This window comes from Bidens hawaiensis, unplaced genomic scaffold (genome assembly GCF_021521415.1).
Source record: "Bidens hawaiensis isolate Kalapana, Puna unplaced genomic scaffold, B.hawaiensis_p1.1 tig00096264_1, whole genome shotgun sequence".
Lineage (NCBI taxonomy): Eukaryota > Viridiplantae > Streptophyta > Magnoliopsida > Asterales > Asteraceae > Bidens > Bidens hawaiensis.
This window is the reverse complement of record NW_027504570.1, coordinates 1,868-18,311: the sequence shown is the minus strand read 5'-3', so window position 1 is coordinate 18,311 and position 16,444 is coordinate 1,868. Positions and strand designations below refer to the sequence as shown.

Genomic DNA, 16,444 nt, shown 5'->3' with positions numbered 1-16,444 from the left:
TAAAAATCATCATGGATACATCATACATGTAATGTGATAGGAAATATATAGTTAAAACCAACACAAATAAATTGAGTTGAAAGTATTGATATCCAAAACCGAACTAACAACTTTAAGTTAAATGATAGGTATAGGTGAACTGAACTGAAAGGACCGTATAAGCTCAATATCACGTAAATTTAGAGTCGGGAGAGAGAAATGACTATGAGTCGAGCTCCCTTTTCTAATCTCTTTCATTGTTAACAAGGCCTTTACAGTGTTTTTAAAAATCCCTTCTCCTGCCACTGTGCCTGTTGCCTTTGTCATCTCCTCTACTGCCACCATCGCGGGAAAAAGCTCACCGATGGTGGTTTCACATTCTTTCACGAGCTTAGAAACGAGCTCTGTGGTGAAAAAAGGTTGCTCCATGACCTTTTGGATGAATGGTAAACGCAAAAATCCTCCGGTTCGTTTATCATATTTCTTTAGAATCTTTGTCATTCCTACACCAAAAAATCAAGATTTATAAAGCTTGTTAATTTATTTGGAAAGATTGGATCTTTAAATTCCAATAATTTTTGTTGACTAATAAAATAAGTTGACTTTTTCTAGTTTGACTTACCGGTGTAATTGATGTTACTATAGTTGACTAAAAGAACCATTTCACCATGGAAGTCAACGATGTCTTTCTTAATTTTTGACATCTCTTGTTCATACGATTCATACTCTTCTTGTGATGATGGTTCATTCACAATAATCCTTTTTATTCTTTGTTGCATCTCCTACATGTTTCACGAAAAACATATCAAATAATAAAAAATTGGTGACTCATCTTAAACGGTTTTTAAAAAATTGTCGATAGAATATAGTACAAACAGCTACAACACGTGACAGTGGATTATCAGTGTAAGTAGGATTTGAGACAACAACACAAGACAAAACAATTATTATAAAAGAAAATTAATTCTTTTGACACTATATTATTGTAATTAACAAAAGTTTGATGATGTAAGAGGAAACAAATAAAATATTTTTTTTTTTTAAGTTTATTACTCCAAATATTAGGGAAAACAATATATCAACTAGGATTCATGCTAATCCATATATGATGAGAACACTAAAAATTTCACCATATCTTATAACATATAGAGAAATTTAGTTCTTGTTCCTTGAAAACTACATTAGACTTATGATCATATTGCAAAAAAGATATACAAACTTAATAAGTATGATCTTAGACAACTATAAAAGACAAAACAATTTTCAAGATAAAATCATTCTTTTGTTAAGATAAAGTTGTTTTATTTGTCGATTAACTTTTATATACGACATGCTAGGGTATTTTAATTAACAAAATGATGTTACCGCACTAATATAAGACAAAGGCATACATATATTTTTGAAGTTCCTATTATCAAAATATTGGGAAAACATTCTACATCAACTTAGATTTTATGGTAATAGATATACGAGACAAAAAAAAAAATTACCTCATGACGTATAATGAAATCCTCTTCTTGCTCCATGAAAAACACATTAAACTTCTCGACCTCATTGTCCAAAAGATAAACAAACTCATCTTCAGATATCTCACACTCCAATGACGAAGATATCAACTTCACATGTTTCTTTAACCCCTTGTAATTTAAGTACATATTGTGCCACCCTGGTAAAGTTTCTTGAACATGTTGCTTCAATCTCTTACCGAATTTCATTTTCCGGTTTTCTTGATTTCAAAACCTTAGATTTGAAACCTGGGTATTGTTTGGGGACACCAAATCTAAAATACCCACATCACAACTATCAAAATTTATGATGAAAAAGATGAAATTTGTGTAAATATATTAGCAAGAAAGAGTTAGAATATTTAGAGGGCATATGCTTGGCGTGTATGAAGTCGTGATTAGAGAAAAAGTGAAGGGATATTTTGGCATATTCCACTAGTAATACTCATGCTTTAGACCAACATGCATTATCATTGTTTTGGTAATAAAATAATACATCCACACAAACCAAAATTTTACTTTCTTTTTATTTTTCACTCCCTACACTCACTCCTCTCTCTCTCTATTGCTAAACTATTAGGCTATGTGTAATGGAAGAGCTATAAAATTGGGCGATTTACGTCATATGTCGTCCAGTTAGCAAATTGTGAGTTTTTGTTTTAGGGTTGTAATGGTGTTGTAGCCTCATATATATCACACACACAACATATATAATAATACACACACACACAACACAGCCGACGGAAACATATCCCCCCCCCATCGCCCCGTTTGTCGTCAGGGGTGTGCCAAGCATAAATCGCCCCATCTCGCCTCCACATATCGCCCATTATACATACCCTTATAAAGAATAATTTACTCATGTGTCAAAGGTTGAACCTAATCTTCACTTGTATCTACCCAACCAAGACTAGAATGACTTTCTCTTAATCTTAAAAATACATGTGCCATTTCTATTTTATTATTGTGTTAACCAATATGAATGCGAAACAAAATTACTACATTGGTTTATATTACTGGTTTGGTTTCTAAAGTAAATGTTGTAATGTATGACTTTTTGGTTTTGAATTATTCAATATCGACTTGTTAAATGTTTGAAATGAGCTAACTTTAAACACGCTAGAGTCGATTCTAAGCTTATATTGGAGCCCTTTTGATAAATGAGATTGAGCTTCATGTATCAAGTTTGAGTTGGCTGGCGAGTTTAAACGTGTCTAATATGTATATTATTTAATGTGTTAAATATATATTTACATTATATTAATATTATAGATTAATGAAAAAATAATTAAATAATATATCTTCTTTTGCTTTCTTTTAGCCTAATAAAGGTATTTTAGTTAATATCCATTTAATAGAAAAAAGAAATAAGTCCGTCTAAAGATGGAGAACAACAATGTTACGTGCTTTAAAACAACTTAACTGTACGCGTAATGTTTAGAAAATACGCATCAAGTATCTAATATAAGTAGACCGCATTGTCCAACAGCGGCGTAATTAATTCTAAAAATAATTATAGTATAAATAAATAAAATAATTAAATAACGAATAAGTACTAAACGAGCTCGAATTCAAGTTTGAAATACTACTCACAAGTTGAGCTCATTCCGGAGCTTTTAAAGTTAAATGAGCCTAACTCGAGCGCAACTAATATAATTTACATTCATAAACACGATAATACGACTATTTGATCACTTTACAGTTATCTCTATAGTTGATTGCAAATTATAACAATAAATTAGTTAACGTTTTTCTTTAAAATTAGCAATTGCTTTAAAGAGTGACACATTGTTTAGACTAGACGATAATCTCAACTTTTAAAGGGAGAAAGCACAAATTACATCATCATATACCATTGGATCAAATGTATTTTACTATTGTGTATAATAGACTGTCACTTTTATTTAAAACCCGAACCCGAACTGAAAAACCCGAACCCGAGAAAAGACTAACCGAACCCGAATCGAAGTAATTCGGGTTGGTTCTTGGGTTTGATTTATAAGTTTTGGGTCAATTCGAAAAACCCGAATAAACTTTTAGTTTTGAAATTAAAATATATTTTTAAGTATAATAGACTTAGTCTTGGTCACTAAAGTTATCAGAATCTATCCACTAAAGTTATGGATAGATTGTTTATTGTGTATTACTAATAACAACTGTAATCGAACAACCAAATCACGTCCGATTGAAGACGGTTATGGTTCGAGTTAATTATTTAGTTTTACTCTTCTTTTGAATGGTTTTATGAATTTATCAAGTTATGTTGGTTTATTGTTTGATAATCTGCGTTACGAGGAAAGAGGAATATGTTTTCATTTTAACATTGAAGTTTCTTAATTTTTTTTGTTTTTGTTTTGTTTTCTAGAATACTTGGAACCTGATTATCCCAACCCGAAAAACCCGAACTCAAATTACCCGAACCCGAAAAACCTGTGAGAGAATTGGGTTGGGTTTCGGCTTAAGAATTAAAACTTTAAAACCCAAATAACCCGACTTGAAAACCCCGAAACTCAAAAAACGAACCCGAAAAACAACCCTAGTGTATAGCTTTACTTTTGGAAATTTGGGATTATGGAAAAGAACAATTCTTAGGAATCTCCGATATAAAAAAGGTAAAATACCAAAAATTAGGACGTGGGAAATAGTTTACAGAAAAAACAAGCAAAATAGTATATATATAAAAAAATGGTTACATAAAAAATAACGAAGACAAACAGATAAAACGTTATAAAGACCAAGTTTCATACTCATTTTGGTAAAGTGCAAAAGAACACAAAACTGGTCAAAACAATTTAATAAAGATTTGTGTGACATTTTATATTTTCAGCTATGGCTACAACTCTTTCATAAAACAACCCGATGGCCACCCGTTGACCTTCTGATCGGTCAACTTCCTGACAGGTTATCAACAAATTCGTGTACGATAATGATAACGATCGTATCTACAACAGAGCAATACTAGGAATGATCAAAGGGAGTAATTTAACCGATAACGACCCGTTACTCGAATCACAATTATCGAGTTGATCTTCCAAAGTAGAATAAGCATCCGCAAACGCCTTTATACACTGATGAATCCTAAAACAATTCCTGCCAACGTTATTTGCAGGAAACAAAGGATCATCGATATAAATCGGGTCGATACTATACCCACGTTCCCGATCTATATACACCCCGCTTCCCTGTACCGATATCCGCATCTGACGTGGATCAAAAACGTTCCCGAAGAAATAAAAGAAGTCCATCAGTAAACCACCAAAGTTCTGACTAATCGAACGTCCGTAATGATGCTCGTGTTGAAGAAACCGTGTGATTAATAATATTAAACAATAAGAACTCAACCCACCCGAATAAGACTGATCGAGAAATCGGTCGGCTAAAAACTGTTTTAAAACTAACGCAAGCGGTGTAGCTGCGGGAAACTGTCCGGTTAGCTGTTTAACGAGCTCGGTGGTTTGTAATCCGGTGTGTGACGAGGACTTAAAACTAATATCAATTCGGATCGACTGCACGCTTGTGTGTTTTCCACTGTGTGCAGAAATTTCCGGGTCAACTGACACGATGACATCACGAGGAACCTCAACGACGAGCATAATAATGGGAATAGCGGTATTTTCGACGATTTTTAACGAATCGATTTTGACCCATTCTTGATTAGCAAGATACCTAGCAGCATGTTGAAGACAAGTTTCTTTAATTCCGTTTCTACCCTCCAAGATTCCTGCTTCTTTTATTGGTTCTAAATTTCTAACGGGTGGAAGACAAACCACAAGATCGACATCACTCGTTGGAAGTGATAAACCAGTCGCGTTCGAACCAAAAATGTTTGTTCGGGACCGAGGCCATAAGACTTGAAGCGAGCGGGCAACCCGTTTAACCGCCCAGTTAATATACGGTTTTCTAGCCATGTTGCCTCCCGCCACCTGTTTACAAAACGAGTCGATTTCATCGTTTAGTAAACCGTGCATAACGGGAAGTGATGACTTCCGAGTCGAAGAATCGAGCGATGATTTATCAAGTGGGATCGATAAATCTGGATGTGAATCTTGATCACGCGTTAATTGTGAGATAGCAATTAAACGGTCCTGCAATAAAGCTCCGGGTAAAGTTTGACTTAACTGACGGGTCGAAAGGCTCTTTTTTTCTCCATGAAACCACCCTTTCACACCCCACTGCCTCGGGCTCGAGCTACCAGATCGAACGGTCGGAAACCCGCGTTGTTTTCGTGAATCGGGAACCGGTGGAACGCAAAGCACAACAGGTGACGGTGGTCGCTTAATTCGAGGTTCTTCCCGTCTGCTAGGAGGAACACACGGGCTTTTATGCTCAAAGTTACGTTTAAACTCCCGTGATCGATCAATATTTGGAATAATAATTGGTCGTAAAATCGGATACGGGAATAAATCACCGGTTTTCGCTTCGATATCACCTGGAAAATTGGCTAAAGAAACCGGAACGTTTTCTTCAGATAATTCCTTCATTTTCCCGGATACCTCACTGGGTAAAACGTAACCAATCGGGTCAAAAGGCGAGCAGAATGACGTGGCGGATGGTGATGTCAACCCGTTTGTACTATAAGAAGACGAAAACGCAACCATATCATCAACGGTTCGGTTCATATCAGCTTCCTGCCAAGCCCACGAGCTGTCATCCGAGCTCAGAGACGGTGGTCTTGAAAAACTAGCCACCGGGTGATCGTAAGAGTCCCAATACATCACACCGCCACCAAAATATTGACTATAGTCCAACCCGGAAACCGCAAAATCATCTTCTCTGACCAAGTGGTTATCGTGTGTACAAAGCCCGACTGTATGAACAAAGCCCGATTGGTGGACAAATGACAACTGAGGTGATGCAACGGGCCGCTCATTTGGCAGGTTTGCATTCCCTGAAAAGTTCACGGGCCCACTGTCATGAACGACTACCGGATTTGGTTCCATCTTTTCCTTGTTAGTAACTGAAGATTGTGTATCCATTTCCTTCACTTGCTCATTGACGATCTCGTCAACATCTTGACTCTCAATAATATTATTATCAGACTCTACTGGATTGTTGTCGACAACACTCGCACAATCTGTGGTAATATCAGACACTTCCACAGGGGTAGTTTGGGAAATGATATTTTTGAGTTGGTTATTGATGCCGTCTTTCTTATGCTTCTTTCTTGCTCTCTTATTCTTCTTTGAGGTGGTTTGGACTGGCGTGTTAGTTACTTCTTCAACGTGTTCCTGATATTAATCAGCGAGTTAAAAAACGTTCAACATTATGCAACATTTAAAACATAAATCACATACAAAAAGCACAACCATTTCTACCGATGTGGGCCCGCTTTCTTGTTTATAATCCATTTCTTGAATCTCGGATTTATCCCCCTCTTCCTGAAAAGTTTGAAGCCCATTAACCCGTTAGTGATTAAGCATAACCCAAGTCGACCCGTCTATTAAAAACAGGTTCGCATTACTACATCTAACTAAAACATAAATACACGTATACGGCTAAAATAGTTCACCTTAGTAACCGTGTCTGAAGTAGAACTACTCTTTTCAGATATTTGAACGGGATTTATTTTTTTCACATCACGTGATTTTCCCTTCTTACCAGAAACAGGTTTTGGTTTTGGTTTTGGTTTCGGTTTCTTCACGGGTTTGGTTGAGCTATGATCTTCAAGAAGCTCAAGTTTTATGAAATCAAGTGAAACAACCATGAGCAAGCCTCGCAATCTCCTTAATACGCGGTCAGATACCGTACTAACAGCCTCTAACGAGCTAAAAAACAGTGATTCCTCATTAAATCGACCATGGTTAAACGCTAGTAACATTGTTGAAATCTCGCAAACAACTAGCAGGCTATTAAACTTATGGACTATTGAAGATAATTTGTTACACGGAGAAGTAAAAAGAGGTATCCCTGATTCAAAGTCTTTTCCTTCAAAGGTATCAACGGTTTCTTGATGCCAGCTAGGATGATTGTATTTAGAAGGCTGTTTATCTCTCCCACAAGTGGCCTGCAACTCATCCTCCATACCACTACTTCTTCCATATAAAATGTCATGAGTCTGAATATTTCAAAAAATATATATATATCAAATCCTTGATTTACCATTTTACCCCAAACTTACCCTAAGTTCTATATCTGTAAACAAACCAAATGTTTAGTGAACTGTTTGACGGGAATTTTGTCATGTTTGTTTAATAAACGAACAAACATGAACGAAAGTTTTTGTTCATTTGGTTAAAAGAACAAACATGAACATATGTGTCTCGTTCGTTCATTTATGTTCGTGAACGTTTTTTTGTGTTTAAATTCGTTTATGTTCATTCGTTTGCATTCATGTTACGTTTTGTTTAGTGTATTTGTTATAATTGTTGATATATCAATTTATATTTTTATATTTTTTAGGCCCGTTACAATTTTGTCCGGTTTTAATAACTTTCGAGGCTCAACACATTGTTGTTCACATTTGCTTGCAGTTGGTTTTAGCTCAGTTACGTTCATTCGTGAACCATATTTTACACTGTTAACAATCAAACACAAGCGAACACAAGCATGTTCATTTTCTTAACGAACAAACACGAACAAAAAAAAAACATTCGCTCCGTTTGTGTTCGGTTCATTTACAATTCAGTAAGTTCCAACTTATTTAGATTTTAGATGTACAAACATAAATCAATCTTAGCAGATAAAAACCGGTTTTTTAGGGTTACAACTTACAACATTAACAAAACAATCATAGTAACTAATATCAACAAAAGATTAACATTTAACAGACACATACCAACAATCTCGCAGCTTTTCCCAATATTATTCTAAAAACCTTCTTCTTTACTTGCTCATCCAACTTCACCCACCAATCCACACACCCTACCTTCCTCCAATACGCATTCGCCGCCACACCCGCCACCGCACAAACCGACTTCTCCTTCACCTTCACCCCTCTCTTCTTCCCAACATTCACATTCAACCACGCCAACCGCAAAGCCAACTCCAACTTATTCGCCACGAACGCCTCCAAACTATAATAACCTTTACCCTTCAACCAACTCAACTCCGCCCAATCCACCGACCCCAACACCACACTCTCCTCCCCTCTCAAAAACTCCCCGTTCGACACCGCGTCCATCGCCGCAACAAACTCATCCACATTCTCAACAAACTCGTAACTAACCGTAACCGAATCCAGACAACTACAACTAACTGTACCATTACCAAAATCCTCACCGTCTTTCGACCCGAACATTCTAACCGACTCCCGAATCCGCTTCTCGGGAGGCGAATCAGCTCCAACTCTCGATAACAACCCGCGGGACTTCCGAAAACAGAAGCTTGGGATATTAGGGTGTGATTGTGAACTGGGTATATCAGGTAAAACAATAAACGATCCAATTCCATTGGTTTTGAGCTTAAACTGCAATTGGATTAGTAATTGAGTAAAAGATTTGTCGACAATGGTTAAATGAGATTGACGTTGACGAATCGTGAGTGATTTGAACCAATTGAGAATGGACGATCTAGGGTTAGGGTTTGGTGAAGATGATGAAATTGGTAAGTGGGTGTTGTAGAGAGAGATGTGGGATGTTAAGGAATCCATCAATTGGCCTTTTGATTCCATGATTGTGGAGTGAATTGAAGGAATTGATTGATTGAGAGAATTAGGGTTTTGAATTTGGGGAAATTTGGTATGAGAAATTGGGGGTTTTGTGTTGGGGAATTTTGAAATGGTTTGGTGAGGGGGAGTTGACAAAAAAGGAAAGAGTTCGCTTTGAATTTTTTATATTTTTGTTTTTGGGGATTTCCTTTTTTACACTTGAGATTTATATAAAAACATGTTTGTTTTTTTTTTTTTTTTAAATTTACTGGTTTTACGGTTGGTAAAGCTGCTACTGTTTTGGAAATTTTGAAATGTTTTCACAGTCGTCAAGCTGTTTTAAAAAACGAGAAAACGCGTTTTAAGTTTTAACAACCAACATGTATTTTTTCCTTTTGTTTTTGATATTTTTTGTTTCCTCGCGTCTTAAGCTGTGAAGTTACTTAGCTGAGTTCAACAAGTAATATTATGTCTCCAAAATTACCAAATGTGGTTTTTAAAAGACCATATTTTACGATTCAAAAATAGATGATGGCGTAACTTGTTGTCCGTTTGTCATTTGTTTTGATAAATCCACTATTTTTCATTTTTATATATAAAGTATGTGACTAAAAAAATGTATGTTACAACTTACAATTAATTGATTTCTTTGTTTGAACTTAAAAGTTATTTTTAATTCATCAACTGATAGTGTATGCTACTTTAAATATTTATATTCACATAGTATTTTGTTGCTTAGATGGATACGTGACTGAAACAACCAAGTCAGAATTGGAAGATATGATATAAGAGTATTCTCGGCAAAAAACTTTAATAGACCATCAGATCAACGTCATATTAGATTTCAAATTTTTCTTAAAACCTTACATTTTATCATAACAACAAACTTTCATGAATTGTCACGTCATCACATACTCCTACAAATAATTTAAATCTAACTATTTTCATAACATATTTGTTTTTTATATTTCATATATAAGTTTAATACTTTTGATAACATTATTATTTAAACACAAAATAGTTAAAATGTTAACACATCATAAAATTATGACATTAATAAAAAATAAAACATCGCTAAACAAAAGATGGAGACGGAGATTGCAGAGTTTCATCTTCATTAGAGCTCATTTTTTAAATTTATATGAGTCATTTTAGAGAACAAAGAATTATGTTTGTGAGTTTGAAGTAGGTTTGAGTATGTATTTGTAGAATTCTTTTAATTTTGTATTAATTTTTTCATTTAATGTGAGCGTTGGAGGGTTGATTTTTTGTTTATTTTTATTTTATTTGACAAATTCACCGTTGGAGTCATGGAGATGGTTATTAATTTGTTTATTATTTATTTGTTTTTTTAGTAAAAGTAACTATTGGATCCAGCTGGCGTCTACCTCTAGTTTGATTCCAAGGACCCAACCATCAAAAACTTTTATCCACAGCAGTGGAGTTGGCCTTTCCTTGTGTCTGTTGCAGCCACATGGACTCAAACCTCGGGGGATGGAGCCTGATGTAGTTGCTCTAAGATAGTGGGATGTAGAATGAACGACAGGTTGAATTCTGACTGAGGAGACATGATATGGAAAAACATACAACGTGGGTGACGAGGGTTTAATCTTGTGAACCCGGGCTAAGGAGAATGGTATGACAATTATATATGGAGGTACCACATGTTGAAGCTCTTCAAAAGGTGTGGTAGGTTGAAGCTAGACATACATTGAACTAAGTAGTTGAGTACCGGATAAAGAAATGAATTAATTAGAAAGAAAGAAACAAGATCCCCAACCCCTTGCGGTTTAAAAGTGGGAAGTCACGGAAGAACCGGAATGAATCGTGTGCTCAACAACTCACAAATTTTATTTGTGGGAGTATTTGGAGAGCTAGAAATGATTATATGTTTGAAGGTAAACAAGTGAAGATTGAAGATATAATTGGAGATATTAGTCAAATGAGTTTTTTTTGGTATAAGAATAGACCGAAAAATAGATATATTAATTGGTTCATGTTATAATACTTCCACTAAATCATAACAAGATTAACATTAATATAGAAAATAATTAGAAAGAGAGTAAAGAAATTTTACTGCAGGGATGATCTTTTACTCCTTACACACATGCATATTTATAATACTACAATGCAGACATGTACGTATAGTTGGTTTGAAATATGTGTGCATCCACATGCCTTTTACTTGCAAGACTATCCAAAATAATTCATTGAATCATAACACTCCCCCTTGGATGACACTTTTCAAACTTCGGGGTTTTGAAGTACTGCCTCATTAAAAACCTAGCTAAAGGAAAACCCAATGGGAAAAAACTTTAGCTAAGGGAAAAAGAGTGCAGTATATAGCTCCCCCTCAAATTGCAGGTCGTTACATTGTTCGTACATGGCGCATGCCAATATCATGAACATGTTTCCTGAATGTTGCTGTGGGAAGTGCTTTTGTGAAAAGATCAGCTGAGTTGTTGCTGGACTGGACATATCTCATTTCAACCTGATTGTCTTTAATAAGGTCTCGAGTATACTCAAAGTATCTTGGTGGTATATGCTTTGTTCTGTCACTTTTGATATATCCTTCCTTCATTTGCGAGACACAAGCTGCATTATCTTCATAGATAGGAGTTGGAATTCGATCTTTCTCTAGTCCACAAGAAATCAATATGTGTCGTGACATAGATCTTAACCATACACATTCTCTTGAAGCTTCATGCAATGCAATGACTTCAGCATGATTTGAAGATGTTGCAATGAGTGTTTGTTTCTGAGAACGCCATGAAATCGCAGTTCCTCTATTCTTAAATACATATCCAGTTTGAGAATTTGCTTTATGGGGATCAGATAAATAACCTGCATCTGCATAACCAACTAACCCTTCTTTTGAATCGTTAGGATAAAATAAACCTAAATCAACAGTTCCTTTTAAATACCGAAAAATATGTTTAATGCCATTCCAATGTCTTTTAGTAGGGGATGAACTGAATCTTGCCAATAAATTAACTGCAAAAGAAATGTCAGGTCTTGTACAGTTAGTAAGATACATAAGTGCTCCAATTGTACTGAGGTATGGTACTTCGGGACCAAGAATCTCTTCATTATCTTCGCAAGGACGAAATGGATCATTGTCAACATTGAGTGATCTAACAACCATCGGTGTGCTTAAAGGATTTGCTTTGTCCATATTGAAACGTTTTAAGAGTTTCTCAGTATAAGTTGACTGATGCACAAGTATCCCATTATGCATATGCTCAATTTGTAAACCAAGACAATATTTGGTTTTTCCAAGATCTTTCATTTCGAATTCTTTCTTTAAAAGAGCAATTGCTTCATTAATTTCTTTTTGTGTCCCAATTAAATTTAGTTCGTCAACATACACAGCTATGATCACATATCCTGATGTTGTCTTCTTGATGAAGACACATGGACAAATAAGATTATTTGTGTATCCTTTGCTTATCAAATAATCACTCAAACGATTGTATCACATCCTTCCAGATTGTTTCAGTCCATACAAGGATCTTTGTAATTTGATGGAATACATTTCCTTAGGCTTTGAGCTTATTGCATCGGGGAGTTTAAATCCTTCAGGAATTTTCATATAGATGTCACTATCTAGTGATCCATACAAGTAAGCTGTGACAACATCCATAAGGCGCATCTCTAAATTTTTAGAGACTGCTAAGCTGATTAAATATCTAAACGTAATAGCATCCATGACAGGAGAATACGTTTCTTTATAGTCAATTCCTGGCCTCTGAGAAAAACCTTGAGCTACAAGTCTTGCTTTATATCTTGTAACTTCATTTTTCTCATTTCGTTTTCTCACAAAAACCCATTTATATCCTACAGGTTTCATTGACTTTGGTGTAATGACAATAGGTCCAAAAACCTTTCGATTGTTTAGTGAGTTTAATTCAGCTTGCATAGCATCTTTCCATTTGTTCCAATCTTGTCGATTTTTACAATCATCTACAGATTTTTGGTTCAGGGTCATCATTTTCTTCCATGATATCGCTTGCCACAGAATAAGAAAATATATCATCAATATTTTCCATTTCATCTCGATCCCACATTATATGTGATTTACCATAGTTTATTGACAATTCTTTATTGGAATCGTTTATTTCTTCCTGAGGAAATGTTATATCATTTATTCTTTCCTGAGGGAAGGTTTGTCAATCATTCCTTCCTTAGGGTCAGTATCCTTCTCAGAACCCTTTCTTTTTCGAGGATTTTTATCCTTTGAACTGATTGGCCTTCCACGTTTTAAACGTTTTTGAGATTCATGAGGTGCATTATTATGGTTTTGCTTGCTTGGAATCTCAACTCGAGCTGGAGCATTAGCAGCTGGTATATGAGATTTAGTGACCCTGTTTATATCAGTAAATGCATCAGGTAACTGATTTGCAATTTCTTGTAGATGTATTATTTTTTGAACCTCTGTCTCACTTTGTTTTGATCTTGGGTCTAGGTGTAACAATGATGGCACACACCATGATATATCTCTTTCTTGCTTTTTCATTTCTCCCCCTAATGTCGGGAACATTGTCTCGTTAAAATGACAATCAGCAAAACGTGCTGTAAATACATCACCTGTTAAAGGTTCAAGGTATCTTATGATGGAAGATGTTTCATATCCAACATATATTCTCAACCTTCTTTGGGGACCCATTTTTGTGCGTTGTGGTGGTGCAATAGGAACATACACAGCACAACCAAAAATTCTAAGATGAGAGATATTTGGCTCATTTCCAGAAACAAGTTGTGTGGGAGAGTATTTATGATTTGCACTTGGTCTTACGCGGATTAATGATCCAGCATGCATAATTGCATGACCCCAAATAGAAACAGGGAGTTTTGTCCTCATTATTAATGGTCTAGCTATTAGCTGTAGGCGTTTGATCAACGACTCGGCTAAGCCATTTTGTGTGTGTACATGAGCAACAGGGTGTTCTACAACAATCCCCACAGACATGCAATAATCATCAAAAGCATGTGATGTAAATTCTCCCGCATTATCAAGCCTTACTCTTTTAATGGTATAATCCGGAAAATGTGCACGTAATTTGATAATTTGAGCAAGAAATTTTGCAAAAGCAACATTACGAGTCGATAATAAAGAGATATTAGACCATCTGCTGGATGCGTCTATTAAGACCATGAAGTATCTAAATAGTCCACATGGTGGATGAATTGGTCCACATATGTCACCTTGAATTCTTTCAAGAAACATTGGTGTTTCTTTATCGACTTTTAATGGCGAAGGCCTTGTAATTAATTTTCCAAGAGAACAAGATGTACATTGAGGCATTTTATCTATTTTGTGGATCTTTTGACCTTTCAGTGGATGCCCATGTGTATTTTTAATGATCCTTTTCATCATTGTGGATCCTGGATGGCCTAATCTGTCATGCCATAAGTTTATGATACCAGAATCGCAACAATTTTCTTTGACTGCCATATGTGCTTGAGGCACATTTATATATGTATAATGCAAACCAGAATGGAGCATTGGCAATTTTTCCAATATTTGATCTTTGCTTATGATATGCAAATATTTTTCATTACTAACAGTCCTTGACTGAGTATCATATCCATTATGATATATGTTTCTGAAACTCAACAAATTTCTTGTTGATTTTGGGGAAAATAAAGCATTTTCTATTTTGAGCTTTGTACCATTTGGTAATGCTAAATTAGCTTTTCCCACTCCTTCTATCAAGTTTGTAGGACCTGATATTGTATTGATGATCCCTTTTGTTGGTTTCAGTTTATAAAAATATTTTTTAGATCTAAGTATAGTATGCGTGGCTCCACTATCCGCTATACATATATCTTCTTCATTTGTTTGATCTTGTGCTCCGGTGATTTTCATTTTAAATCTTGAAAAATATTAAGAAAAAAAATAAGTGTATAACGAAGACATATGATATTTTAATAAGAAATTTATTTAATTGAAACACAAGTAGTACATGAAAGAGGAACTACATAATTAAAGATAATGAGAACACACTTAATAACTGCATCTAATTATAGTAGTCAAGCAACTTTGTTTCAAAGTTCTACCCCAAAGTCTTCAACGCTCAGCTCAGCATTGATATTATTAAAGTTATCAACATGGTTCACTTCTTTCTCTTTTCCTTTTAGAGAGGCTTGGTACAGTTCACACAGATGTGGAGCTGTGCGACAAGCCTTTGCCCAGTGGTTTGTACTTCCACATCTAAAACATGAAGTGCCATTGTTTTCGGACCTACCAGCTTCATTCCATTTATTTTGGTGGTTGGAATTGGTATTGTGTGGGACATGATAATTATTGGTTCTCTGGTTACGACCACGACCACGGCCACGACCACGACCGTAAGAGTTATTGTTCCATTTGAATGGATGCTTACGATCATTAAAATGCCTTTTGTCAAAATGACCACGTCCACGTCCACGGCCTCGTCCTCGACTTTGTTCCCATTTATGATCAGAATTTTTATGAGAACTTTTGTGAGCAACATGTGCTTCTGGTATTGCTAATGAACCCGTGGGACGAGATTGATGATTTTTCATCAATAATTCATTATTTTTCTCTGCTACAAGGAGTAATGCATTTAGATCAGAGTATCTCTTAAAATTCTGCAAACAATAATATGTTTGCAAGTTTATATTTGATGCATGAAACGTGGAGAAAGTTTTCTCTAACTTTTCTTCCTCTGTTACGGGATACCCACAAAATTCTAGCTTTGAACAAATTCGGTATAAAGCAGAGGTGTAATCATTTACCCTCTTAAAATCTTGGAACCTAAGACTGTTCCATTCATCTCTAGAAGTAGGAAGTAAAACTTCCTTTAGATGACCGAATCTGCTTTTCAAATCTTCCCATATCATATATGGGTTATCATAATTAAAATACTCATGCTGTAGTAATTCATCAATATGTTTATGGATGAAAACATCAGCTCTTGCTTTATCCTGGTCAGAGCAATCATTGTATTCTTGGATTGCGTCTGACACATCCATAGATTTTAAATGTCTCTTGACATTTGCTGTCCAAGACATATAATTTTCTCCAGAAATGTTGAGTGCAGGGAATTCGAGTTTTGCTATATTTGACATTTTGTTGCTAAACATAATAAGATAAATATTAGAATCCATATATATCAATCAACAATGAGATACAATACATTGTTAGAGCTATAAACATATAAAAGAAAAAGAAAATGCCGAAATCTTCAGATGGGAGATTAAAAATTAGAATGAGAAGTAGTATAAGCATTATAGTGACCAACAGTAAAACCGGGTGAATCATTTTGAGAACTTTATATTGGATAAATTTAATAAGAAGAATGTTTGTTGTAAATGAAATGGGGTTAATGATTGGTTATTTATAGTGAAA

General features: G+C 35.2%; 2 protein-coding genes across 4 annotated transcripts; both read right to left on the bottom strand.

The window, feature by feature from the left end:
- Window positions 1-117: 117 nt before the first annotated feature.
- Window positions 118-1,935, bottom strand: LOC143608066 (SPX domain-containing protein 3-like). Its single transcript, XM_077083266.1, has 3 exons — window positions 1,470-1,935; window positions 602-761; window positions 118-482 (listed from the first exon to the last, which is right to left on the bottom strand). The coding sequence occupies exons 1-3, from the start codon at window positions 1,692-1,694 to the stop codon at window positions 118-120; spliced, it is 750 nt and encodes a 249-aa protein (XP_076939381.1). The 5' UTR covers window positions 1,695-1,935.
- Window positions 1,936-4,343: 2,408 nt separating this feature from the next.
- Window positions 4,344-9,239, bottom strand: LOC143608069 (uncharacterized). Of its 3 annotated transcripts, none has more exons than XM_077083267.1 (4): window positions 8,260-9,239; window positions 6,994-7,539; window positions 6,779-6,862; window positions 4,344-6,712 (listed from the first exon to the last, which is right to left on the bottom strand). In XM_077083267.1, exons 1-4 carry the CDS (start codon window positions 9,091-9,093, stop codon window positions 4,427-4,429), a joined length of 3,750 nt encoding a protein of 1,249 aa, XP_076939382.1. In that variant the 5' UTR covers window positions 9,094-9,239; the 3' UTR covers window positions 4,344-4,426. The 3 variants fall into 3 exon arrangements, with proteins under 3 accessions (XP_076939382.1, XP_076939383.1, XP_076939384.1); XM_077083268.1 differs by having other exon boundaries at window positions 6,791-6,862; XM_077083269.1 differs by having other exon boundaries at window positions 6,800-6,862.
- Window positions 9,240-16,444: the final 7,205 nt, after the last annotated feature.